Source organism: Pleurodeles waltl, chromosome 4_2 (genome assembly GCF_031143425.1).
Source record: "Pleurodeles waltl isolate 20211129_DDA chromosome 4_2, aPleWal1.hap1.20221129, whole genome shotgun sequence".
Taxonomy (NCBI): domain Eukaryota; kingdom Metazoa; phylum Chordata; class Amphibia; order Caudata; family Salamandridae; genus Pleurodeles; species Pleurodeles waltl.
In genome coordinates, this window is record NC_090443.1 from 1,018,639,689 (window position 1) to 1,018,666,793 (window position 27,105).

The following is a 27,105-nucleotide window of genomic DNA, read 5'->3' on the forward strand; positions in this document are numbered from 1 at the left end:
AATAAACCAACCAACTGTAGGTAGTTGTGTACAGCTGGTTGGTTTCTTTGGGTGGTTAGAACCGGTTTCTATCAGGCGGTCGGGTAATGTTAGTTGCTTGTGTGTGGTTACTATGTGTTTCTAACAATACCCGACCGCCTGATAGAAACCCATTCTAACCACACAAAAGAAACTAACCAACTGTACACAACCGCCTGATAGCAATCCATACCAACTACACATAAGAAACTAACTACCCGTACACAACCGCCCAATAGAAATCCATACTAACCACACACAAGAAACTAACCAACAGTATATAACCAACTGATAGAAACCCATACTATCCACACACAAGCAGCTACCAATACCCGACCACCTGATGGAAATCCATACTAACCACACACAAGAAACTAACCAACAGTATATAACCAACTGATAGAAACCCATACTAACCACACAAAAGCAGCTACCAATACCCGACCGCCTGACAGAAATCCATACTAACCACACACAAACAACTAACAATACCGACCACCTGATAGAAACCCATACTTACCACACAAACGAAACTAACCAACTGTACAACTGTACACAACCGATTGATAGAAATCCAGACTAACCACACACAGCAACCAACAACACACAATCACCTGACAGAAATAAATATTAACTACACACAACTAACAATAAACCGCCCGATGAAAATTCATACTAACCACAAACAAACAATCGACCCATACTAACTACACACAACCAACAATACACAACTGCTTCATGGAAACCCATACTAGCCACACACAAGCAACCAACAATACACAACCGCTTCATGGAAACCCATACTAGCCACACACAAGCAACCAACAATACACAACCGCTTCATGGAAATCCATACTAACCACACACAACCAACAGACCAACAATATTTAACAGCTAGATATAAACCTATACTAACCACACACAATCAACAATGCACAGCCAGTTGATGGAAACACATACTAACCACACACAAGCAACACACAATAAAGAACCACTTGATGGAGACTCATACTAACTACACACAAGCAACCAACGACGCACAGACACTTGATGGAAACCCATATTAACCACACACAACCAACCGACCAACAATACTTAACAGCTTGATATAAACCTATACTAACCACACACAATCAACAATGCACAGCCACTTGATGGAAACCCATACTAACCACATACAAGCAACACACAATAAAGAACCACTTGATGGAGACTCATGCTAACTACACACAAGCAACCAACGACGCACAGACACTTGATGGAAACTCATACTAACCACACACAAGCAACCAACAATACACAACTGCTTCATGGAAAGCCATACTAACAACACAAGCTACCAACAATGCACATCCACTTGATGGAAACCCATATTAACCACACACAACCAACCGACCAACAATACTTAACAGCTTGATATAAACCTATACCAACCACACACAACCACCAATACACAACCACTTGATGGAAAGTCATACTAACTTCACACAAGCAACCAACAATACACAGCCACTTGATGGAAACTCATACTAACTTCACACAAGCAACCAACAATACACAACCACTTGATGGAAACACATACTAGACACACACAATCAACCAACAATGCACAGCCACTTGATGGAAACCCATACTAACCACAAGCACCCAACAATGCACAGCCACTTGATGGAAACCCATACTAACCACACATAACCAACCAACCAACAGTACTCAGCAGCTTGATATAAACCCATACTAACCACAAATAACCAACAATACACAGTCGCTTGATATAAACCCATACAAAACATACACCATGAATAATACACACAACCACTTGACGGAAACATATACTAACCACACACAAGCAACCAAGAATACACATAATACATTTACTAGCCACACACAACCCTCTGATGGAAACCCAGAAGTTAGGTCAGAGATCAGGAAAGCGCCAGGGCGCCGTGCCAGCGGTAGACGGCGCTCTATAAACTTGGATATCATTTCATAAGAATTCAGTAGTGGCAGCTGTGACGTCACCCAGAGGGCTCTGTTGCTGGGGTACCAGAGGACCAAACATCACTGTCCCAACCAACCCCCACCCCCACCACCACATTACCTGTCTCGCAAAATGCTGTGTATGCAAAACATATGAAACCCCGAAAAAGTCTCCGTGACAACTCGATTAGGAAGATTTTTTTCTGAAAAAACCTGAATAAGAACAAACGTTGTTTTTTGTGGCAGTTGTGGTGAGGTGAGGGGGGTGTGTGAGCCGTGCGCCTTCACCACACTGGTGGGAACGGTGCGTCTTACACTACGTATTTAAAAATAAAACACAGACACACGGCGGCCCCCAGTGTCGAGGACGGAAAGATTCAGCAAAACCGAAATCTCACTGCTCTGAGACGCGTTCACCCCAAAACCCTCAATTGAAGAGGCGGGGTGCACTTAACATTCACTGCAGAGCGCTTGGGGGGTTTCAGAGTCAGACCGAACGTCACAGAGGCGCTTGAGGTTTTAAGATAAGCGCTGTGAAACCAGCCGACGCGCCCTAGTCCCAGCTCACCCGAGATCAGTTTGTGTGACCCTGAGCCGATGACCTCCTCTGCCCATTTATGTGCCCCCTTAGCTGTGAAGATACGGAACAGTGTGGGAAATGCAGGATATGTGCATTCAGGGAAGCTGGATTTTACGCATGCGTGTGAAGTTTTGCTTCTGGGTGAGAGATACCCCAATGATACCCCTGGATGGTAAACTGTTAGTGCTAAGCTCGGCTGCAGTAAAGAGCCCCCCAGATACACCTCAAGCCGGCCTTGGGGGACAGCTGTGTTTGTACTACGCACACACACCACACAATAGTCACACACATGACGTGGACCCCCGGACACCAGACTCTTTCATTCCCCTGCATCTCTGTGGAGGGGATTGTGTCCAAAGTGGTTGGAAAAAGCGAGCGCTTCGAGGCACTCCAAGGGTAAGGCGCACTATGCAAATACCAAGCTGAAAACATCACATCTCCCTGTCTCGCCGAATAGACTTTCAGAAGGCAGAGGGGCCATGTCCTGCTCGTGCAACCATGCCTGGCACCATCTGCCCCTGCCACCACGCCTGGCACCGCCTGCCACCCACGTCTGGCACCATCTGTCGCTGCCACCATCTGTCCCTGCCACCACGCCTGGCACCACCTGCCCCTGCCACCCACGTCTGGCACCCTCTGTCCCTGCCACCACGCCTGGCACTATCTGTCCCTGCCACCACTCCTGGCATAAATGCTGCTGGCACCGCTTGCCCCTGCCACCACGCCTGGCACCACCTGTCCCTGCCACCCACGTCTGGCATCACCTGTCCACGTCTGGCACCATCTGTCCATGCCACCAGTCCTGGCACAAATGCTGCTGGCATCACCTCTCCCTGCCACCACTCCTGGCACAAATGTTGCTGTCTTTACCGCTTGTTCCTGCCACCACTCCTGGCACAAATGCTGCTGGTAACACCTGTCCCTGCCACCACTCCTGGCACAAATGCTGTGGTAACACCCGTCCCTGCCACCACTCCTGGCACAAATGCTGTGGTAAAATCTGTCCCTGCCACCACGCCTGGCATAAATGCTGCTGACACAGCTTGTCCCTGCCACCACGCCTGGGTCCGCTTGCCCCTGCCACCCCGTCTGGCACCATCTGTCCACGTCTGACACCATCTGTCACTGCCACCACCTGCCCATGCCACCAGTCCTGGCACAAATGCTGCTGGCACCGCTTGTCCCTGCCACCACTCCTGGCACAAATGCTGCTGGCACCGCTTGTCCCTGCCACCACTCCTGGCACAAATGCAGATGGCACCACCTGTCCCTGCCAGCACCCCTGGTACAAATGCGTCTTGCACTACCTGTCCTTGCCACCACTCCTGGCACAAATGCTGCTGGTACCACTTGTCCCTGACACCACTCCTGGCACAAATGCTGGTGGCAATACCTGTCCCTGCCACCACTCCTGGCACAAATGCTGATGGTTCCACTTGTCCCTGCCACCACTCCTGGCACAAATGCAGGTGGCACCACCTGTCCCTGCCAGCACCCCTGGCACAAATGCGTCTTGCACCACCTGTCCTTGCCACCACTCCTGGCACAAATGCTGGTGGCAATACCTGTCCCTGACACCACTCCTGGCACAAATGCTGCTGGTACCACTTGTCCCTGACACCACTCCTGGCACAAATGCAGGTGGCACCACCTGTCCCTGCCAGCACTCCTGGCACAAATGCTGGTGGCAATACCTGTCCCTGCCACCACTCCTGGCACAAATGCTGATGGTTCCACTTGTCCCTGCCACCACTCCTGGCACAAATGCAGGTGGCACCACCTGTCCCTGCCACCACTCCTGGTACAAATGCAGCTGGCGCTACCTGCCCTTGCCACCAGTTCTGGCATGGCACAAAAGCTGCTGGTGAAACTACTTGCAGCAGACATCTTGGAAGTTTCTCTGCTGCCATCTCCTCTCGCTTGCACCTCAGCTGGTGCAGTAGATTTTAAGAGTAACTTTGTGGCTGCCACCTGTGGAAACGCGAGGGGGTTCCTGCCGCTATCCTAAACACAGTTAAGAAAAGCCTTTCTGTCAAGGCCTCAAAAGACAACTCAAAAAGGTGTAAAAAGCAAATTTTTTTGCACAGTTGCGACAACCCGAGATATTTTTACTTGGGAAATAAAACAGTCTACCCTGCTGTGTTTTTTTTCCCCTCATGCAATATTCTATATGACATCTTCGCACATGGCGTGACGTTTTGTGCGTGATTTCATGAAGCCTGCAGAAGTGAAGGGCGTCCGAGTCACGCACCGTTAACCATCAGGGTCCACATAGTGCCCCCCTGCAGAGCCCGCTCCTGCCAGAAGATGCCCGTCCACCCACCAGGGTACCTGTGCACCAGTGATGGAAAACCACACAGGACAAGACCTCTCGGTACCCGGAAGCTAATGTCAGGACCCAGCAGGCCAAACATCTCACTAGAAACTCGAACATCTGGTCTGCACGTGCTGTGCGAGCGGGGGTGACTCCTACCGGAGGGGGTGCTTTAAACTGATTAGAATAAAGCACATCTCCGGGCACTAAACCCGAACACCTTAGAAGAAACGTCAGGCCGGGCTTACGAGCGTTTTCCCTTAATTAAGACTGTCTTACAGGGGAGAGAAGTCCTGACTGACGAAGGGTTTATACGACTGTGCCAAGGTTTGCTTAAATCAGGGCAAAAGTCTCCGTACACCAAGGACATCTTTCTGGGCTTCAGGGAGTTTTAAACCAGTGAAAACCTGTGGGCCAGCCCCCCTGCCAGAGACTGCAGGGGCCGGTCCTCGTGAACTACGGATCTTCATGCCAAGACCCCCCCCCCCACGATACACCTGCCATTCCTCTGCCCATTACTGAACTGCAGGCGCTCCCCAAAAATTATATCTCTCACGTGCTCTTCCCCAAGAACTCTTCCCCAGAGTACACCTGCTAACCCTCACTACACTGCAGGACCTTCCCTGAGTACTCTTACCCCGAGTACACCTGCTAACCCTCAGCAGTCTGCAGGCCCTTCCCAGAGTACTCTTACCCAGAGTACACCTGCTAACCCTCAGCAGACTGCAGGCCCTTCCCTGAGTACTCTTACCCCGAGTACACCTGCTAACCCTCAGCAGTCTTCAGGCCCTTCCCAGAGTACTCTTACCCCGAGTACACCTGCTAACCCTCAGCAAGCTGCAGGTCCTTCCCAGAGTACTCTTACCCCGAGTACACCTGCTAACCCTCAGCAGGCTGCGGGCCCTTCCCAGAGTACACCTGCTAACCCTCACTACACTGCAGGACCTTCCCAGAGTACTCTTCCCTAGAGTACACCTGCTAACCCTCACAAAACCGCATCCCTTCCCAGAGTACACCTGCTAACCCTCAGCAGGCTGCAGGCCCTTCCCAGAGTACTCTTACCCCGAGTACACCTGCTAACCCTCAGCAGGCTGCAGGCCCTTCCCAGAGTACTCTTACCCCGAGTACACCTGCTAACCCTCAGCAGACTGCAGGCCCTTCCCAGAGTACTCTTACCCCGAGTACACCTGCTAACCCTCAGCAGGCTGCAGGCCCTTCCCAGAGTACTCTTACCCCGAGTACACCTGCTAACCCTCACAAAACCGCATCCCTTCCCAGAGTACTCTTCCCCAGAGTACACCTGCTAACCCTCACTACACTGCAGGACCTTCCCAGAGTACTCTTCCCCTTAGTACACCTGCTAACCCTCACTACACTGCAGGCCCTTCCCAGAGTACTCTTCCCCTGAGTACACCTGCTAACCCTCAGCAGACTGCAGGCCCTTCCCAGAGTACTCTTACCTTGAGTACACCTGCTAACCCTCACTACACTGCAGGCCCTTCCCAGAGTACTCTTCCCCTGAGTACACCTGCTAACCCTCAGCAGACTGCAGGCCCTTCCCAGAGTACTCTTACCTTGAGTACACCTGCTAACCCTCACTACACTGCAGGCCCTTCCCAGAGTACTCTTCCCCTGAGTACACCTGCTAACCCTCAGCAGGCTGCAGGCCCTTCCCAAAGTACTCTTACCCCGAGTACACCTGCTAACCCTCAGCAGGCTGCAGGCCCTTCCCAGAGTACTCTTACCCCGAGTACACCTGCTAACCCTCAGCAGACTGCAGGCCCTTCCCAGAGTACTCTTCCCCAGAGTACACCTGCTAACCCTCACAAAACCGCATCCCTTCCCAGAGTACTCTTCCCCAGAGTACACCTGCTAACCCTCACTACACTGCAGGACCTTCCCAGAGTACTCTTACCTTGAGTACACCTGCTAACCCTCACTACACTGCAGGCCCTTCCCAGAGTACTCTTCCCCTTAGTACACCTGCTAACCCTCACTACACTGCAGGCCCTTCCCAGAGTACTCTTCCCCTGAGTACACCTGCTAACCCTCAGCAGACTGCAGGCCCTTCCCAGAGTACTCTTACCTTGAGTACACCTGCTAACCCTCACTACACTGCAGGCCCTTCCCAGAGTACTCTTCCCCTGAGTACACCTGCTAACCCTCAGCAGACTGCAGGCCCTTCCCAGAGTACTCTTACCTTGAGTACACCTGCTAACCCTCACTACACTGCAGGCCCTTCCCAGAGTACTCTTCCCCTGAGTACACCTGCTAACCCTCAGCAGACTGCAGGCCCTTCCCAGAGTATTCTTACCCAGAGTACACCTGCTAAACCTCAGCAGACTGCAGGCCCTTCCCAGAGTACACTTACCCCGAGTACACCTGCTAACCCTCAGCAGTCTGCAGGCCCTTCCCAGAGTACTCTTACCCCGAGTACACCTGCTAACCCTCAGCAGTCTGCAGGCCCTTCCCAGAGTACTCTTACCCCGAGTACACCTGCTAACCCTCAGCAGACTGCAGGCCCTTCCCACAGTACTCTTACCCCGAGTACACCTGATAACCCTCAGTGAACCGCAGGCCCTTTGTCAAGAAGTCCACCCGCTGTGCAGCCAGGCTCGGTACCGTTTAAGTACGGGAGCACCCCGTCACAAAACATGGGGGTCTTTACCACGAGCGCTGCCCTTCATGCACGTGAGCTACCCCCCACCCCCCTAAACTACAGGACCTCCCAAGAACTCTCTCCCTGTGGTTCTCAAACAAGACATCTACTCACCTCCCTCCCCCAAACAAAAGGCACAGGACACCTCCTCTCCGACCCCTCAGGCTCCTAGGTTAGGATGTTACATCTTCAAGGCACTGCTACCATATATGCAGAGCCACTGAAATTATGCGGCAGGGGAGTTCCAAACTAAGCAACAGGGTTGTGTAAATTATGCGTCAAGAAATTGTGCGGCACATTTTGTGATAGTATTACTTATTTTGTCGTTATTAAACTTGTTAGCAATGCCTGGCCATTAGTTGCACCTCATTAGTATCAGTTTAACGCCAACATATTGTAATACACTACTGAAAGGTGGCCAGTCAACCTTTGGAGAGGCCCTTCCACTGTTCAGAAACACGTGTCGTTGTGTGTTTAATAACTTTTGAAACGTCTCAGCCAGATACAACACTTTTTTTTTGTTAAAATCTGCAGATTATGAAAAGCACTATGGATTATGTGGGAAACGCGCAAATGTACAATTATGCGAAAATCGCCGAGGGCTCCCAATGGCGTAATTCCAGTGGCCCTGCCCACGTGTGACAAAGCGGGGTCCACTGTGCTCTTACCCAGGCTCGCCGCCCTCTTCCTTACTCTGCAGTGGTTAGGAGTTGAAGTAAAACCATATTCCCAATTTACCACCCCGGCTGGCCGGCAGGATGGCTCAGCGAGTGACATGATGGTCAGCAGGTCACACCATTCTGATTCAGCCTTCCATCTTTCAGAGGTTGGTAAACTGAGCACCACCAAAGTGGGTAACTAACACCTGTTATCTCGAGCGCCTAGACAGAGCTGAAATGTGGTATGCGCTGCATTTAAAGTTATTGTCAAACACTCCACAACCTCGTCCCTGCCACCACGAAGCCATAGGGATGAACGGAGATCACGTCCTTTGCAAACAACCCTCTCCTCCCTGTAATAACAGGACCCCCCTTACATCTTCTCACCCCCCCCCCCCCCCAACCAACACACACCACACACAGACTCCAGTACACTCACCTGTGTCCTGCCGGAACTGGTGCATGGACTGCAGGTCCAGGATGTAGGGGGCCAGCCGGGGGTCGGCCTGGCCCAGGGCCACGCTGCCCCCCCGGGGGCTGGCCCGGATCACCGACTCGATGTGCTGGCTGACGGCCGGGCCGTAGGGCCTCCATCGGCCGTGCTCGTTCAGCCACTCCCAGACCACCACGGCCGAGGCCAGCAGCATCCTGCGGCCTGCCGAGGGCTCGGGGTGCTCCAGGGATGGCGAGTGTGGGGGGGTAGGACCAGAGAGGAGGGCACGGGGAGCTGCGGGTCAGCCGGAGGGGCTCATGTTCACCACCAGTGCCCGGTATAACAGCCCCACTCGCTAGCCCCTGGCGGTGGTACCCACCCCCCTAGGTCCAGATGAGCCGCATCCCTGCGCGAGATGCTCAGCACGTGCGCCGCCTGCCCTGGGGCATCCTAAGGAGTCGCGGGGCGCCCGGAGGCGATTAGGTGGGCGCTGCAGCAGCAACAACCTGGTCCAATAATGGGGTCACGCGTGATTGGGTCCGCCTGGCCGATACCAGGATTCAGGGACGAGAAAGACAAGCCTTGTGCCCTGATAATGTCCACGGTTCCAGAAGGGGGCTGAGCGGAATCTCTGGTTTGTGGATCCCCGGAACCTTCCTCCCCTCTCTTGTTGTTGAAGCTCCTCTTCTTCCTGCTTCTGGGCTCACTCCCTGGCTCTGGTTTCAATGCGCTGGGTGTGCCCCCCTTCTCGGGGTGTGTTGCAACCTGCGCCCTGATTGCAGGGCTGTGCTGCAGGGGGTGTGTCTCGCTCCCCCTCCCCCTTGGGGTTTCTCGCTCTTTTGTGTGTCTGTGGCTCTTTCCTCCCATTGTGGGAGGGCTCGCTTTACAACCAGTTGAACACCCCCCCCCCAATCCTCATGCACCTTAAATGCATCAGGCCAGGCGGGGGATTTCATGCTCCAGTTTTCACGCCCCTCCTCCCCCCGCCCTCACAGTGTGCGCTCCTCCCCCTCTCAGGCTTTGTGCATTTTGTTCATAATTTGCCGGGCTTTCCTTTTAAAAAATAAAACAGTGCAAACCAAAAGCATTCAAACACTTCCCAGGCCGCTCAGGATTAGGAACCCGGGGGGCCTCGGGAGGGCATCTCGGGTGGCACCTGTTGGATTTCACCACCTTCCCTCTGGCTTCGGGGGCCGCGGCGGGCAGAGAAGGGGCAACCAGAGCCTCGTCTCCCCCAACACAGGAACCATCCCTGGCTGCGAACTGAGAGGCGAAACGTAATGCAGCAGCGGTACCTGCTGGAAGATGGAAGTATTGCAAGAGGGAAGGAAGACCTGCTGCATCACGTACGACCGATAGAAGGCGCCCTCCCTGTGCAGCCAGACTTTGCCAAATATTTATTAATTTATTTATTTAATTATTTTTGCATTTTTTTATACAGCACATACATACCCCAAAGGTGATAGAGTTCTTTAAAAAGGGTAAAAATCGTTGGCTGGATCGTTACATAAGATCCAATTTTTTTAAAAATCGATATTTATCACATAGTAAATCTGTAAAGGGTAGGTCGCTCCCCCTGCCGCTGCAGCTCCTCCAGGTTCCTGAGACCCACCCCACAGTAAGTACCCCCCACCTCCCAGCCCCTCGCTCTGCCCCGCGCTCCTCACCCTCTCTCCTGCTCCTGCTTCTTTTCCTCTTTTCTTCTTCTCTGTTATTCCTCTTCGCTCCTCGTCTGTATTCTTCTTCTGTACTCCTCTTCTCCCCGTCTTCTCTCCTCTTCTCTTCTTCCTCATCTTCTGCTGTGGTCTTCTGCCCTCTGTTTCTTCGTTTTTTGTATCTTCCTCCATGTTCTTCTGTGTTCCTCTGTCTTCTTCTGTCTTCCTCTGTGTTCTTCTGTCTTCCTCTGTGTTCTTCTGTCTTCCTCTGTGCTCTTCTGTCTTCCTCTGTGTTCTTCTGTCTTCCTCTGTGTTCTTCTGTCTTCCTCTGTGTTCTTCTGTATTCTTCTGTGTTCTTCTGTGTTCTTCTGTGTTTCTTCTGTTCTTCCGGTCTTCCGGTCTTCTGTTCTTCTGTTCTTCTTTTCTTCTGTTCTTCTTGTCTTCTTGTCTTCTGCCTTCGGCTCTTCTGCCTCCTCCGTCCTCTTCTCCCCGCGCCTGCCCTCCTGCTCCTGCCTCATACCCCTCCCCCACCCGCATCCCCCCTCTATCTCCCCTATCTAACCCGTTCACTTTCTACCTCCCTCACTCCTCCTATCTACCTATCTCTCCATCTCTCTATCCCACTATCCAACTCCCTCACTCTCCACCTCCTCCTATCTTCCTATCTCTCTATCTATTTCCCTATCTATCGATTTCTCTATCTACCTTTTCTCTCTACCTATTTCTCTATCTCTCCCCCCCTCCCGCCACCCCCTCTATTACCTATCTTCCTATCCTCTCACTCTACCTCTCACCCTCACCCACCTCTACAACCCCCCCTCCCCTATCTTCACAACCCTACACCTATCTTTCTCCCTAATCTCCTAAACCTCCTAACACTCACCCCCCTCCACCCTTAAACCCCCCTCCCCCAGCTCTTCTCACTCTACCTGTCCCCCCCTCGAGCTTTCCCGCCGCGACCTCCTGCACGCCCCCGCCCCCCAGCTCCCATTCGCCCTCAGCTGACCCCTCCCCCCCTCCTACCTCATATGGCGGCCGCTGCGCGACCGCGCAGCGGACGTGCGCAGCGGGTGCGCCGCTGGCGCACTGGAGGCACGCCAGAGGCAAGCCCGTCTGCGCCCGTCCGCGCCTGGCCCGCGCCCAGCGCCACGACCCCTGGTCCCCAGCTCTCCCAAGCCCCGCTGATCCGCTTCGACCCCACCACCCTCCATGCCCTCAACCCAGGACGCTCCAACACCTGCTTCCAAGCTCACCCCAAACGCACCCATGGACCCTTCGCCTGCAACTCCTGCAAACGCATCTTCCACCACGCAACTACCACGACCACAAGCCCACGCACCATCAACCACCTCAAGTGCATCCTAGTCAACGCCCGCTCCGTTCACAAACACGCCGTTGAACTCTGGGACCTCCTAGACTCCACAGCACCGGACGTCGCCTTCATCACGGAGACCTGGATGAACGCCTCCTCTGCTCCAGACATCGCCACCGCCATCCCCGAAGGCTACAAGATCTCCAGGAAAGACCGCACCAACCAAGTAGGAGGAGGTATCGCCATCGTCTTCAAAGACTCCATCAGCGTCACCACCTCCACCGAAGACACCCCTCTCGCCGCTGAACACCTGCATTTTCAGATTTGCACCGACCCGAGGACCACCCTCAGAGGATCCCTCGTCTACCGTCCTCCCGGACCTCGCGCCCCTTTCAGCGATGCCATCGCCGACTTCATCTCCCCGCACGCCCTCGCCTCTCCGGACTACATCCTACTAGGCGACCTCAACTTCCATCTGGAACAAAACAACGACCCCAACACCACCACCCTGCTCGACAACCTCGCCAACCTCGGCCTCAAACAACTGGTGAACACCGCCACCCACATCGCCGGACACACTCTTGACCCCATCTTCTCCGCCAGCAAACACGTCTTCTTCAGCCACACCTCCGCCCTACACTGGACCGACCACAGCTGCGTCCACTTCACATTCCGATGCGAGACCCGCCACCTCCGCACTCAACCCATCCCTCGCCGACAGTGGAACAAGATCCCTGAAGAGCAACTCTTCTCCGCACTCGCCGCCAACCAACCCACCCTCACCACCGACCCCAACGACGCAGCCCTCAACCTCACAAACTGGATCTCCAACTGCGCAGACAACCTTGCTCCCCTCAAACGCACGCAGCGACAGAACAACACCAAGAAACCTCTCTGGTTCTCTGACACCCTCAAAGAATCAAAGAAAACTTGTCGCGCACTTGAGAAAGCCTGGCACAAGGACCACACCGCTGACAACATGACCGCCCTCAAGAACGCTACCCGCGAACACCACCACCTGATCCGCGCTGCCAAAAGGAATTTTTTCACCGACAGACTGGACAAAAACAGCCACAACAGCAGAGAACTCTTCAGCATCGTCAAGGTGTTCTCCAACCCCAGCGCCAACGCCGTCACGCCCTCACAGGATCTATGCGAATCCCTCGCCACTTTCTTCCATCGCAAGATCAGCGACCTCCATGACAGCTTCGGACACCAGACCCAACCAAACACCACCGAACCCACATCCCCGACCATCACCCTCAACAACTGGACCCACATCAGCACGGAAGAAACCAAATCCATCATGAACTCTATCCACTCCGGCGCCCCTTCGGACCCCTGCCCGCACTTCATCTTTAACAAAGCCGACGACATCATCGCCCCGCACCTACAGACCGTCATCAACTCTTCTTTTTCTTCTGCTACCTTCCCTGAATGCTGGAAACACGCCGAAGTCAACGCCCTACTAAAGAAACCTACGGCTGACCCGAGCGACCTGAAAAACTTCCGCCCCATCTCCCTTCTGCCTTTCCCAGCCAAAGTAATAGAGAAGACCGTCAACAAACAGCTGACCACCTTCCTTGAAGACAACAACCTGCTCGACCCCTCACAAACCGGATTCCGAACCAACCACAGCACTGAAACTGCCCTCATCTCAGTCACAGACGACATCAGAACCCTGATGGACAACGGTGAAACAGTCGCCCTCATTCTTCTCGACCTCTCGGCTGCCTTTGACACCATCTGTCACCGCACCCTAATCACCTGCCTCCGCTCCACCGGGATCCAAGACCAGGCCCTGGACTGGATCGCCTCCTTCCTCGCAAACCGCTCCCAAAGAGTCTACCTCCCTCCGTTTCACTCAGAACCCACTGAGATCATCTGTGGCGTACCTCAAGGCTCATCACTCAGCCCAACACTCTTCAATGTCTACATGAGCCCCCTCGCCAACATCGTACGCAAGCACGACATCATCATCACCTCCTACGCCGATGACACCCAACTCATACTCTCCCTCACCAAGGACCCCGCCAGCGCCAAGACCAACCTACAAGAGGGCATGAAGGACGTCGCAGATTGGATGAGGCTCAGCCGCCTAAAGCTGAACTCTGAAAAAACTGAAGTCCTCATCCTCGGCAATACCCCGTCCGCCTGGGACGACTCCTGGTGGCCCACGGCCCTCGGCACCGCACGACCCCCACAGACCACGCCCGCAACCTCGGCTTCATCTTGGACCCTCTTCTCACCATGACCAAACAAGTCAACGCCGTGTCCTCCGCCTGCTTCCTCACCCTCCGCATGCTTCGCAAGATCTTCCGCTGGATCCCCACCGACACCAGAAAAACCGTGACCCACGCCCTCGTCACGAGCCGCCTGGACTACGGCAACACCCTCTACGCCGGGACCACAGCCAAACTCCAAAATCGCCTACAACGCATTCAAAACGCCTCGGCCCGCCTCATCCTCGACGTACCCCGCAGCAGCCACATCTCCACACACCTGAGACACCTGCATTGGCTCCCAGTCAGCAAAAGGATCACCTTCCGACTTCTCACCCACGCACACAAAGCCCTCCACGACAAGGGACCGGAATACCTCAACAGACGCCTCAACTTCTACGTCCCCACCCGCCCCCTCCGCTCCTCTGGCCTCGCACTCGCTGCCGTCCCTCGCATCCGACGCTCCACGGCGGGTGGGAGATCTTTCTCCTTCCTGGCGGCCAAGACCTGGAACTCCCTCCCCACCAGCCTCAGGACCACCCAGGACCACTTCGCTTTCCCGAGACTCCTAAAGACCTGGCTGTTCGAGCAGCGATAACCACCCCCTTTGTCCCTAGCGCCTTGAGACCCGCACGGGTGAGTAGTGCGCTTTATAAATGCTAATGATTTGATTTGATATGGATGGCATAAAAGTGCAACTGTTCAAGGCATAGGTAGAATGAGTTACAGTTGTGAACAGGTCGTCAACTGGTGCAATGTTCCGTGTATCGTCTAATGAGATGGGGGTAGGTTAGTTCTAACCCAGAGAGGCGAAATAGCCCGTTCCCACCGGAGAGTTTTATCTACAGCAGTGGTCGTCATACGTTTTAAAACTGAGCCCCTCTAGTGGAAAAAGAAAATCACCAGGCCCCCCCCTCAAAACTGTTCACAATTATTCTGTTAAATTGGCAATGTTTAAATATGTCTAGACTTACTCAAACATTGCAATTAAGTTCTGTTATTGTTTTAAAAGTGCAATTAAATACATGATGCCAAACATACTATCTGGACAGGCAGGCCTTACTAACGTGTAAAAGGATCCACAGTGTGATTATTGGGGTGGGGGTTTTGAAGAGTATTTGGAGTCCCTTCCCTTTTGACATACACTCCCAGCTTGGATATAAATGACAAAACATGTTAGTGATGGCCCTTTAGAGAGCGGTTTACTGCGGTTCATCTTTTTCAGCTTAAAACAAAGCCCTGTTATCAGCATAATGCTTCTTTTGGCCAAACCCTGGCGACCCCCTGGGATCATATGAGGCCTCCCGAGGGTGGCCCACCCCCAAGTTCAAAGACCCCTGAGCTACAGAGGCTTTAGCCAAAATGCTAAAATGTCTTTGAAAGAGAAGGGCTTTCAGTTCCGTTTTGAAGACCGCCTGGTGGTGGTGCTTGGGTTTTGGAGGGAATGAGTTCCAAATTCTGGTTGTGTTACTTGACAAGAACTGTAGCACCAGTCATTCCTTGTTAAAGGTACCGGGCTCTTGCTATAACACTTCGGTGTTGCATGATGGTCTAAAGCCCACTGATAGCTTGAGTTTGTCCCCAGGTAACAAGGAGTGGGTGTGTGTAGGGCCTTAGTACAGAGCAGACTGCTGACACTCAGTTATTTTTCGTTTGTGGTTTCATATTTCATGAACATAACTCAGCGGTGTTGAAGGGCTGCACAATGGAAACCTACTTGCAAATGTATAGGCATAAAATGGAAATACATATGTACAAATGGACATACTTACCCAGAAAATAGCAAACATCTGGCAGAATGTAACAGATCATTAAAAAACAAGGCCAACTTTGTGTGAATCAGGGATAGTTGGGTAGAAAGCAACACGATTGTCACAAAAAAGAGAAAGGAAGGAGAGAGAGTACAGTGAAGAGAGTGCAAATGGAAAACACATGTAGGGTGTGAGCCTTTTTTAGTTTATAAACCATTTGTAGCACTACAAACCTTGTAAATGTTCATATTAAGCCGTTTTAAGAAAAAGTGAAAGCATCCTTTGAACCAGGCCCACCATGAACATGTCCAAAACACTATTCACACATGAGTAAAGTGCTGTGTGAACTTTTTGTCGAAGGACTTTCATTTCTACAGAACACAAGAGCTTGATGTAAAAACAAGTTAGTTAAATATACTATTTTTTTCATCAAAATTCCAGGGAATAGGGCCACCAACAGCCACCTTGAATTCTCAGACTTGCAAGGGGGAGGGTAATGAGTTGATGTCTAACAGCAGTCACCCTTTGGCAGTCCATATCTAAAGGTTGCACCTCTGTGGGACACGTGCAGAATAGATTACCTGTTCGGTCAATTTGAGGCCACCCTCTTCTGATCTCAAGAACTGGAAGCATGTCTCGTCCAAACATCACATACATGCACCATTGTTTGAGCGACAAGTTTATAGTCAACATTTGAGAGCAGCGCAATTAATGATCTCTCCAGGTCCCCATAAGGGGACCTGCACTGCATATGCAGCAAGTTATGTTTGTGTGATGGACTTAAACTGCTTGTTAGTTAAGCCCAGGTCATACATATGTTTTCTTCTGCCCAGACATTCCTGAGTTTCATATGTACCATCCTCTGTAGATTGCCAACCTGTGAGTTTACGAGTACCAATAAAGCACAGCAGTGTCCCAACCACCTGGTGTTGCCAATTTATGATTGCACCAAGTGCTGTGCCCCAACCAAATCTGAGGGAACATTCCCTGCGTAAGGCCATCAGGGTCAGACTGGGAACCCAAAGCAGCCCTGACAAATGTCGCCAGGCCAGTCTCTATAGGGGGCATAGCGAGCAAGTCTGACCACTACAGTGAGGCTTGGGGTCCCCCCCCCCCAAAGAAAATCTGGGGACAAATGGCAAAGACGGTCCATTCTATAACACATTAGTATATATTCAATTGTATTAGTCTTTAAAGCATAGTAAACTGTGACCTTACAGTGTACCAGGATATGGCAATCTTTATTGGAGTTCTTCGGTGATTCCCTCACCATCACCTCTAACAGTGCCTCTCATCTCTCTATAGCCTCTCTCTCACAAGTATTTCATTTGTTTTATAGCGCCTCTGTCACAAGTATTTCATTTGTTTTATAGCGCCTCTGTTAGGAACGAAGGGTGTTGGAACACTTTGGGGGTCCTTCTGACCGCGGCGGTAAAAGGCCCTTACCGCCGGTCAGAAGACCGCCATAACACCGCCGCGGCCGCGGTTAACCGCCACGGTCATTCTGACCCACAACGGCCAAACCTCCAAAATTCCGTCCTCCACTGCAGCCCGCCACATCAGCGGGCAGCGATAAACTGGAGATGACCAAACCTCCACCGTCACGCCAACAGAAATACGCCCATGCCATTACGACCCACGAATCCACACGGCGGTCATTCAAACGCGGTATTCCATTGGCGGTACACACCGCGGCGGTCAGAATACACACATCACCAAAACACAGCCACATTGGACAATTTGAAATACACACACCTGATACACATACACACACCACTCCCACACAATCAACCAACTATAAAACACACACCCACATCACCCACAAACCCCTGCGACCATAATTACTGAGAGAAGGAGAGAGAGACACAGCAGACAATCCAAAGCAAGACACACTGAGGCACACTACACCATCACACACACCACATAGTAGCACAAAGCACCACTCACCAACATACTCATCATCACATACACCACCCCACACCTCACCCACACCACCCCATGGCACCCCAAAGGCACCCACGCTTTTCGGACCAAGAACTCCGGGTCATGGTGGAGGAAATCCTAAGAGTGGAACCCCAGCTCTTCGGCTCGCAGGTGCAGCACACCAGTATAGCTAGGAAGGCGGAGCTATGGCAGCGGATCGTGGACAGGGTCAACGCGGTGGGACAGCATCCCAGGAATAGGGAGGACATACGCAAAAGATGGAACGACCTACGGGGGAAGGTCCGATCGATGGTCTCCAGGCACAACATCGCGGTCCAGAAGACTGGCGGCGGACCCCCACCCACCCCTCCCGAATTCACATCGTGGGAGCAAGACGTCTTGAACATCCTGCATCCTCAGGGCCTCGCAGGAGTAGCCGGAGGAATGGACTCTGGTAAGTCCAATCTCAACTACTAGATCCCCCCCACCCCACCAGCTTGCCAACCCACACCCCCACCCTCACCCCCAACCCCCCAGCACACATCCTCCCTGACAATGTCTCACCAGCACAACCCACCCATCCCAACACCAGCTCCTGCATGCCAACACAAATCATGGGCACCCATCACCTAAGCATGACCACTGCACTAACCCCCCCCCCCACTAACTACCCTCACAACACCTCCCTCAAGGGAATGCCTGCACTGGGGGACAAGGGCACCCATAACACGCACGCTATTGTACACACAGAAACAATAACCAAACTCTCTTACCCCATGCAGGACCCGAACGACAACACACCAGCCAGGAGGGTCCAGAAGTGTCCATCCCACCACCGGAACAGGCCCACACTGAGGATAGCAGCTCTGTCGACAGTGAACCTGATGACCAGCCCGGACCATCGGGGACCTCTGGGCAGTCGGTTCCCCTCAGGCAGCCACAGGCCACACCAGACCCGACCCCCTCTGCCAACACCAGCACAGCTCCCACCCAGCGGGCCCATGCCTCTGTCTCTAGGACAGCTCAATCAGCGGTGTGTCTGCCACTACAGGGCACCCAGGCTAACCCAACACCCCAACAACAACAGGGACCTGGGGGCAGTGGTAGTGGGCACACCGTCCAGGGGACAGAGGCCGGGGGAAACCGGGCAGCTCGGAGGGCTGCTGTGCGACAGGGGGGGGAGGAGAGGCCCAGGGAACCCACTCTCCAAGAGGCCCTCACCACCATCATGGGGGCATACCACCACTCCCAAGAAACGATGGCGACGGTACTTGCCAGGTTCACTGAGATCCAGGCACAGCAGGAGGAACGCTACATGGGGTTCAGGGAGGAGCTGAGAATCATCGGGACCGCAATGGGGACCATCGTCCTGGCCCTCCACAGGATAGAGGACGCGTTGCGGGACCATGGTGCACCACACAGGGCCCCTGTCACTAGCCCGGACCAGGAACAGCCTACCACCCCCGCCGGCGCTAGTGGACAGGAGGTCCCAACACCTCGACAGCCCCCCAGAACCCCACCTCCTGCTGAAGAACAACCACCCCGTAAGAGGAGCCTGAGACCAAAAAAAAAGACAGAGTAGGATGTCAAGACCCCCGCCAGCAGGACATACCCCCTCAAGTCTTCCCACTGTCCCACATTGCCACCCTGTCCAACCATGAACTGCCTATGCTCCATCCTTCCACAGGCAAAAGGACAATGCACCTGTGAGACTGAGAACTGGACTCTGCCATGGATATTCCTCCACCCCCACCCATCACCCTTAGAATCACATGTACCGATATCTAGCACTGTAAATAAATCACATTTTGCACACAAATCTGTTTTGAGTCATGCTGTATTATTGACAAATGTATTACATATTACTGTTCGATTTCTGTTCTGTCAATTAGTCATGACAACATACCAATGTCAATACGCTGTATTTCATGGGCGAACCAAGCAGAAGTCAGGTACTGAGTCAGACAGCACTGAGAAGGGAAGGGAAAGGCAAAAATTAATGAAAAACATCTGTGGGGAACTACAGAAAGTACAGATGCAGGAGGCTATAAGCAATTGTGAAATGGAGTGGGTGATTCTTACCTGTGTGTTACTGGAAATACTGTTGTATCACTCTGTCCCTATTGTCTGTGTCGTCCTCAGAGTCTTCCTCCTCTTCACTCTCCACAGGCTCCACGGCTTCTACAACACCACCATCTGGACCATCCTCCTGCAGGAAAGGCACCTGGCGTCGCAAAGCCAGGTTGTGGAGCATACAGCACGCCACGATGATATGGCACACCTTCTTTGGTGAGTACATTAGGGATCCACCTGTCATATGCAGGCACCTAAACCTGGCCTTCAGGAGCCCAAAGGTTCGCTCAATCACCCTCCTAGTACGCCCATGGGCCTCATTGTACCGTTCCTCTGCCCTGGTCCTGGGATTCCTCACTGGGGTCAATAGCCACGGCAGGTTGGGGTAACCAGAGTCACCTATTAGCCACACACGCTGTCTCTGTAGCTGTTCCATCACATAGGGAATGCTGCTATTTCGCATAACATACGCGTCATGCACTGACCCTGGGAACTTGGCATTTACATGGGAGATGTACTGGTCAGCCAAACAGACCACCTGGATATTCATTGAATGGTAATTCTTCCTGTTCCTGTACACCTGTTCATCGTCATTTGGGGGGACTAAAGCCACATGGGTCCCATCAATTGCACCAATGATGTTGGGGATGTGTCCAAGGGCATAGAAATCAGCTTTCACTGTAGGCAAATCACCCTCCTCTGGGAAAATGATGTAGCTCCGCATGAGTTTCATCAGGGCAGACAACACTCTGGATAAGATCTTGGAAAACATAGGCTGAGACATCCCAGATGACATGGCCACTGTTGTCTGGAATGAGCCAGTTGCAAAGAAATGGAGGACAGACAGAACCTGCACTAGAGGGGGAATTCCTGTGGGTTGGCGGATGGGGGACATCAGGGCTGGCTCCAGCTGGGCACACAGTTCATGGATGGAGGCTCGGTCAAGTCGGTATCGTAGTATTATGTTGCGTTCTTCCATTGTGGACAGGTCCACCAGCGGCCGGTACACGCGAGGATTCCTCCTTCTCATCGCTAGTCCCAGCGGACGGTGCCTAGGAAGGAGAATATGGAGTACAGAGTCAATCCACTCACAGGTACGTACAACACAGCTTGCACAGTACAGGTAAATGTATGGTTTGATATGTTTGTATGTGTGCCATTGCAAGGCCTAGGCCTGTGTGACGCATTAGAAATTAAGCCATGTGGGCCCTTGAAATGGCCGATGCCTGACCTGTGAAGTGGGACAATGGGATGTGAGGTCACTGCGCTGGCGGGGCGCACCGTGGCGGTAGGCGGTCGAAGACCGCTGTGCGAAGACGCATTGGTTAACATTGAAGCCTATGGGTTTCAGGAGCCAATGACGATGTGCGCCGGCGGTCGCGGGACGCACCGCAGCGGTACGCACCGCCGCGGGCGTGACCGCCATTTTCTATCTGCTCAATCATTCGAGACCTGATCATCCACAGGAGAGGACCTATACTGCAAGTGCTGCTGTGAACTCGGTCTGGAAGTGACAATGGCTGCTGCTACTGGTGAAAGGGCCCCCGCCTTCAGTTCAGAAGAGTTGGAGAAGCTCGTGGACGGGGTCCTCCCCCAGTATGCGCAACTCTACGGTCCTCCAGACCAACAGGTGAGTACACTCAGTGCACATTGAATGGGTTATGCCTGTGTGGAGTGGGGTGGATGTAAGTTGGTGGGGTGGGGAGGAAATGAGGAGTGCAACGCACGACAGATGAGAGAATGGGACCCATGGCAAGGTTGGGGAGGGGGGGGCATGTACTCCAAACATGCAGATATGTGACGGTTTCTCTTTCCCACCCTGTACATGTCAAACAGGTGAGCGCCCACCAGAAAATCGATATTTGGCGTGCCATCGCCGAGGAAGTCCGGAACTTGGGGGTCCACAACAGACGTGGCACCCACTGCCGCAAGAGGTGGGAGGACATCCGCCGCGGAACGAGGAAGACCGCAGAAACACTGCTGGGGATGGCCTCCCGATCTAGGAGGGGTGCCAGTCGCACCATGACCCCCCTGATGTCCCGGATCCTGGCGGTGGCCTACCCTAATTTGGATGTGCGCTTGAGGACAGCACAGCAGACACAAGGGGGTGAGTATCCGCACATTCTCCTATCTGTATGCGCATTGGAGGCGTCTGGGTGGGGGAGGAGGGCTGTGGGGGACATTAGGCCCGGGCGCTCTCTGTAGTGTAGTCCGCTCCCTTAGGCATGGCCCTGTGCCCCCGCCCCCCACCTCTGTAGGGTGCCAAGTGCAGCTACCCATGCTCCAGCATCACACATGTGCGCGTGTGTTGTCCCTAGACCTGTTTGCCTAGTCAGAAGTACTGAGTAGTGTACCCCAAGTTCGCGACTTAGTGCACGAGGCACCTGTGTCTGTCCTCTCCGCAAAGGGTATTGCTAAGGCATGCACTCAACTTTGTTTCATTTCTCCCCCCACCCTAAATCTTTGTCTTCTTGTGTTTTAGCATCATCAGGCGGAGGAGATTTGGCGTCGGAGCAGGAGGGAGCTGCAGGTCACCAGGCCCCGGTGGGCACTGACACAGACACCGAGGGCACCAGTGATCCGGAGGGCGAGGGGAGCACCACAACGGGGGCCGGTGGAGACACCAGCGACACGGACACGTCCTCGTTTGGGAGCTCCCTAGCGGGGGCGGCACCATCTGTGCCCCCCGCAACAACAGGTACAGCCGCCACCCAGCGCACCAGCACCGCCCTCCCAGCAGCCCCTCAGTCTTCGCTCCGTGGCCGCTCGGCCAGGAAGGCGCGCGTCTCCTTCGCCCCAGGCACCTCAGCCCCTGCCTCTGTTACCCCTTCTGCCCTCAGTGCGGAGCTCATTGACCTGGTGAGGACGCTCATTGTTGGGCAGACTACCCTTCTGAATGCCATCCAGGGGGTGGAAAGGGAGGTGCATCGGAGCAATGCCTACCTGGAGGGCATTCATTCGGGTCAGGCTGCCCATCAACGAGCGTTCACTGCTCTGGCCTCAGCACTGACGGCAGCCATTGTCCCTGTCTCCAGTCTCCCTCTTCTATCTGCCTCCACCCTTTCTCTGTCTCCTGTACCTCAACCTATCCCATCCACACCATCAGACCAGCCTGCACACACCTCAACACCCAAGGCCAGCTCATCCAAACATAAGCACCACAGAAAACACAAGCATTCACCCAAGCAACACACAGATGCAGACATATCAACAGTCACTACCACCTCTGTGTCCCCGTCCTCCTCGTCTCCCTCCTCCCTCCCTGTGACGTCTACACTCACACCTGCATGCACCCCAACATCAGCCAGTTCTTCCACCACCAGCAAACCCTCCACTACAGTCCGCACACCTGCAGTCACCACCCCCACTGGCATTTACACGTCCCCTGTGTCCTCTCCCACTGTGTCTGTCACCCCCTCTTCCAAGACACATAAACGCAGGCAGACACCCAAACAACAGCCAACCACCTCACCACAGCCTACGTCCCAGTCACCTGCACCCAAGGACAGCACACCTGGCTCTCATACAACCACATCCTCTTCCTCCACTTCTCTCACCACTACTCCTACCCCTTACCTTGGTCCCAAGAAAAATTACCTCTCCAGTTTTGACCTCTTTCCCTCCCCCGACCCACCCCCTCCAACTGGGAAAAGTCCCAAGGGCACCTCAGCCACCACCAGCCCAACTACTACAGTGCAAGTGGTGCATGGCATGTGGAGTCCACCCTTTGGCGGCAGTAACACTTCGGTGAGCAGCAAGGGGACAGCCAGCCCCCCCCCCAGGCAAGAGGACCCGGAAATTGAAGGGCCGCCGTGAGCGGACAGAGACGGCTGCCCCCAAGGAGGTGACTCCGGCCACTTCACCGGCCACAGCAGCCAGGGGAGGCAAGGGCCCGAGAGCCCCATCTAAGGAGCGGAAGGACAGCAGGGCGGAGAGGACAACCACCAGGAGCGCGGAGCAGGAGGGCCCCACAAGCCCCATCCCGGCTGCAAGGGACGACACCAAAGGGCCCAGGACTCACTCCCCGAAGGGGCCTGACACAGCACGGTCGGAGGGCGAGTGAGCAGGGTGTCCAGGCCAGGTATGACTCCCTTGACATACTGCAAGAGCACCGCTGAACAGGGCCCCGCCGTGAAGACAGGTACCGCTGAACAGGGCCCCGCCGTGAAGACAGGTACCGCTGAACAGGGCCCCGCCGTGAAGACAGGTACCGCTGAACAGGGCCCCGCCGTGAAGACAGGTACCGCTGAACAGGGCCCCGCCGTGAAGACAGGTACCGCTGAACAGGGCCCCGCCGTGAAGACAGGTACCGCTGAACAGGGCCCCGCCGTCTCAAGCACCGCTCCGCTGGGCCCCGCCGTCTCAAGCACCGCTCCGCTGGGCCCTTCCTGTCAAGCACCGCTCCGCTGGGCCCTTCCTGTCAAGCACCGCTCCGCTGGGCCCCGCCATCTCAAGCACCGCTCCGCTGGGCCCTTCCTGTCAAGCACCGCTACGCTGGGCCCTTCCTGTCAAGCACCGCTCCGCTGGGCCCCGCCGTCTCAAGCACCGCTCCGCTGGGCCCTTCCTGTCAAGCACCGCTCCGCTGGGCCCCGCCGTCTCAAGCACCGCTCCGCTGGGCCCTTCCTGTCAAGCACCGCTCCGCTGGGCCCCGCCGTCTCAAGCACCGCTCCGCTGGGCCCTTCCTCTCAAGCACCGCTCCGCTGGGCCCTTCCTGTCAAGCACCGCTCCGCTGGGCCCTTCCTCTCAAGCACCGCTCTGCTGGGCCCTTCCTGTCAAGCACCGCTCCGCTGGGCCCCGCCGTCTCAAGCACCGCTCCGCTGGGCCCTTCCTGTCAAGCACCGCTCTGCTGGGCCCCGCCGTCTCAAGCACCGCTCCGCTGGGCCCTTCCTGTCAAGCACCGCTCCGCTGGGCCCTTCCTGTCAAGCACCGCTCCGCTGGGCCCCGCCGTCTCAAGCACCGCTCCGCTGGGCCCTTCCTGTCAAGCACCGCTCCGCTGGGCCCTTCCTGTCAAGCACCGCTCCGCTGGGCCCCGCCGTCTCAAGCACCGCTCCGCTGGGCCCTTCCTGTCAAGCACCGCTCCGCTGGGCCCTTCCTGTCAAGCACCGCTCCGCTGGGCCCTTCCTGTCAAGCACCGCTCCGCTGGGCCCCGCCGTCTCAAGCACCGCACCGCTGGGCCCCGCCGTCTCAAGCACCGCTCCGCTGGGCCCCGCCGTCTCAAGCACCGCTCCGCTGGGCCCTTCCTGTCAAGCACCGCTCCGCTGGGCCCCGCCGTCTCAAGCACCGCTCCGCTGGGCCCTTCCTGTCAAGCACCGCTCCGCTGGGCCCCGCCGTCTCAAGCACCGCTCCGCTGGGCCCTGCCGTCTCAAGCACCGCTCCGCTGGACATCGCCATGTCATGCACCGCTGCGCTGGGTCCCGCCGTCTCAGGCACTGTTTATGGTTCACTGTGCCCACCATGCCTCCTCCTTGACCAGTGGACTCTGTAATCCACCTGAGAGACTGTGGCTTTGCACTCCCCAGGATGTTCCAGTGGGCAATCCACCCACTGTAGAGACTTGAGAGACTGTGGCTTTGCACTCCCCAGGATGGTCCAGTGGGCAACCCACCCACTGCAGAGACTTGAGAGACTGTGGCTTTGCACTCCCCAGGATGGCACAGTGGGCAACCCACCCACTGCAGAGACTTGAGAGACTGTGGCTTTGCACTCCCCAGGATGGCACAGTGGGCAACCCACCCACTGCAGAGACTTGAGAGACTGTGGCTTTGCACTCCCCAGGATGGTACAGTGGGCATGGTGGCTCCTCGTGGATCTGGCGTCGTGGACTCATGTGGCTGTGGTGGCCCCCCCTTCCCTTCCCCCTGAGGTGCCTGTAGTTTTGACATCGGATGCACCTGCAGTGTTCTCTCCAAAGGACTCAGGTCTCGTGTGTGGGCTTTGCCCTTGTTTCGCAGAACCTTTGCCCACGGACATGTTAGATTCGTAGGATGTGCAGGACTTGTTACTTCAGTGATACACTGATGTGTATATCTTTTTGGTTTTTGTAAATATTTTTCACGGTTGCTCAATTATTTCAAGGTGCTTTTTTTGTACATGAAAATTTATTCCAAATTTGGTTGTGTCATTGTATTTTTAAAGGGTCTTTGTGTGGTGTCACTGTGACTTCCTGCTCTGCATTGGTGTGTACATATTGGGAGGGTGGGGGGGTCGCATATGTGTATGCCCATAACCTTTCTTCCTCCCCCCTCCCGTGTGTCGTAGGTGCAGTACTCACCGTTGACGTCTGCGCCGGAGTTCGTACTCATGGTAGATGAGCAGGTAGACGAGAGCAGGTATGATGTTCAATTCGGGTTCCATGCTGTCCGGATTCCGCGTGGAGTGTGTCGAGGTGAGCGTTTTCCATTGAAAATGTCTGTTTCCGCCGTGTTTTTATCGGCGGTGCTCTCGCCCCGGAAAAGGTGGCGGATTGGTGGGTCGTGATAGGGTGGGCGGTACATTGTCTGCCGCCTGGCTGTTGGCGGTGACCGCCGCGCTGTTTGTTTGTTCCGCCGTGGCGGTCGGAGTGTTAATGCGGCGGGCTGTGTTGGCGGTTCCCGCCAGGGTCAGAATTGCATTTTTTTGACCGCCGGCCTGTTGGCGGGTTGGCCGCCGCTTTATCACCGACCGCCAGGGTCAGAATGACCCCCTTTATGTCACACACACACACATACGGAAGCAACGAATCATACGTGTGTAAGTCAGTGTATTCAAAATGCTGACAAAGGGGGCTACAAGATGTAGCATTCACGTGTCATCCATACTGGTAGCATTTTTTAAGAGTGCTTGGTCTGGGAAAGCAAAAATTCTGGATTCAGAATCTAACACAGTGGTTAGGGTTGACTTTCCTAATAACAATTTATTTCAACTCAAACAAACCCTTTTTTAGCAAAAGTAGGATAATGAAAGACTGGGAAAAACATAACCTTCTAACGCAGGGGTCTTCAAACTGGGGGGCGGGCTTATCCCCCTCCCCCTAGGGGGGCCTCAAGTGATCCCAGGGGGGTGCCAGGCTCTGGCCAAAAGAAGCATTTCACAGATACCAGTGTTTTGTTTTAAGCAGAAACATGTTATTGCATTTTTAAAATGGCAACAGTACTCAAGTGCAATGTTTAAATACATCTAGACATATTTAAACATTGCCATCTTTATAAAATATTTGTGAAAAATTCTGAAGGGGGGCCCAATGATTTTTATTTTTCAACTGGGGGGGGGTGCGGCATTAAAAAGTTTGGAGACCATGTACCATGCACTTTGCATGCAGCTCTTTGATGGCAGTTCACAGATCACTGTGCTAGACTATGACTGAAAAGTACAAACTGCAAGTAACAATTGAATTTCTGTGACAAAAGAAGCAACCCACTGAGCAATTCACATAAAATACTGTTCTGTGATCTACATAGTATACTTTCTTTGCAGCAGGCATATTAACCCTCTGCGCTATGTTATTTGAGTCAAAACTGCCACTAGACACAACCTTAACCTCTCCAACA

At 54.1% G+C, this 27,105-nt stretch overlaps 1 protein-coding gene across 1 annotated transcript in view; it reads right to left on the reverse strand.

Annotated features, from left to right (window-relative positions):
• The window catches only part of DTX4 (deltex E3 ubiquitin ligase 4), a 106,470-nt gene extending 97,089 nt beyond the window's left edge, over positions 1 to 9,381 (reverse strand). Inside the window, exon 1 of the mRNA XM_069232868.1 lies at positions 8,650 to 9,381. Within this exon, the coding sequence (XP_069088969.1) occupies positions 8,650 to 8,857 (208 nt within the window). The 5' untranslated portion in view covers positions 8,858 to 9,381. The remainder of the gene's footprint in view (positions 1 to 8,649) is intronic.
• Positions 9,382 to 27,105: the final 17,724 nt, after the last annotated feature.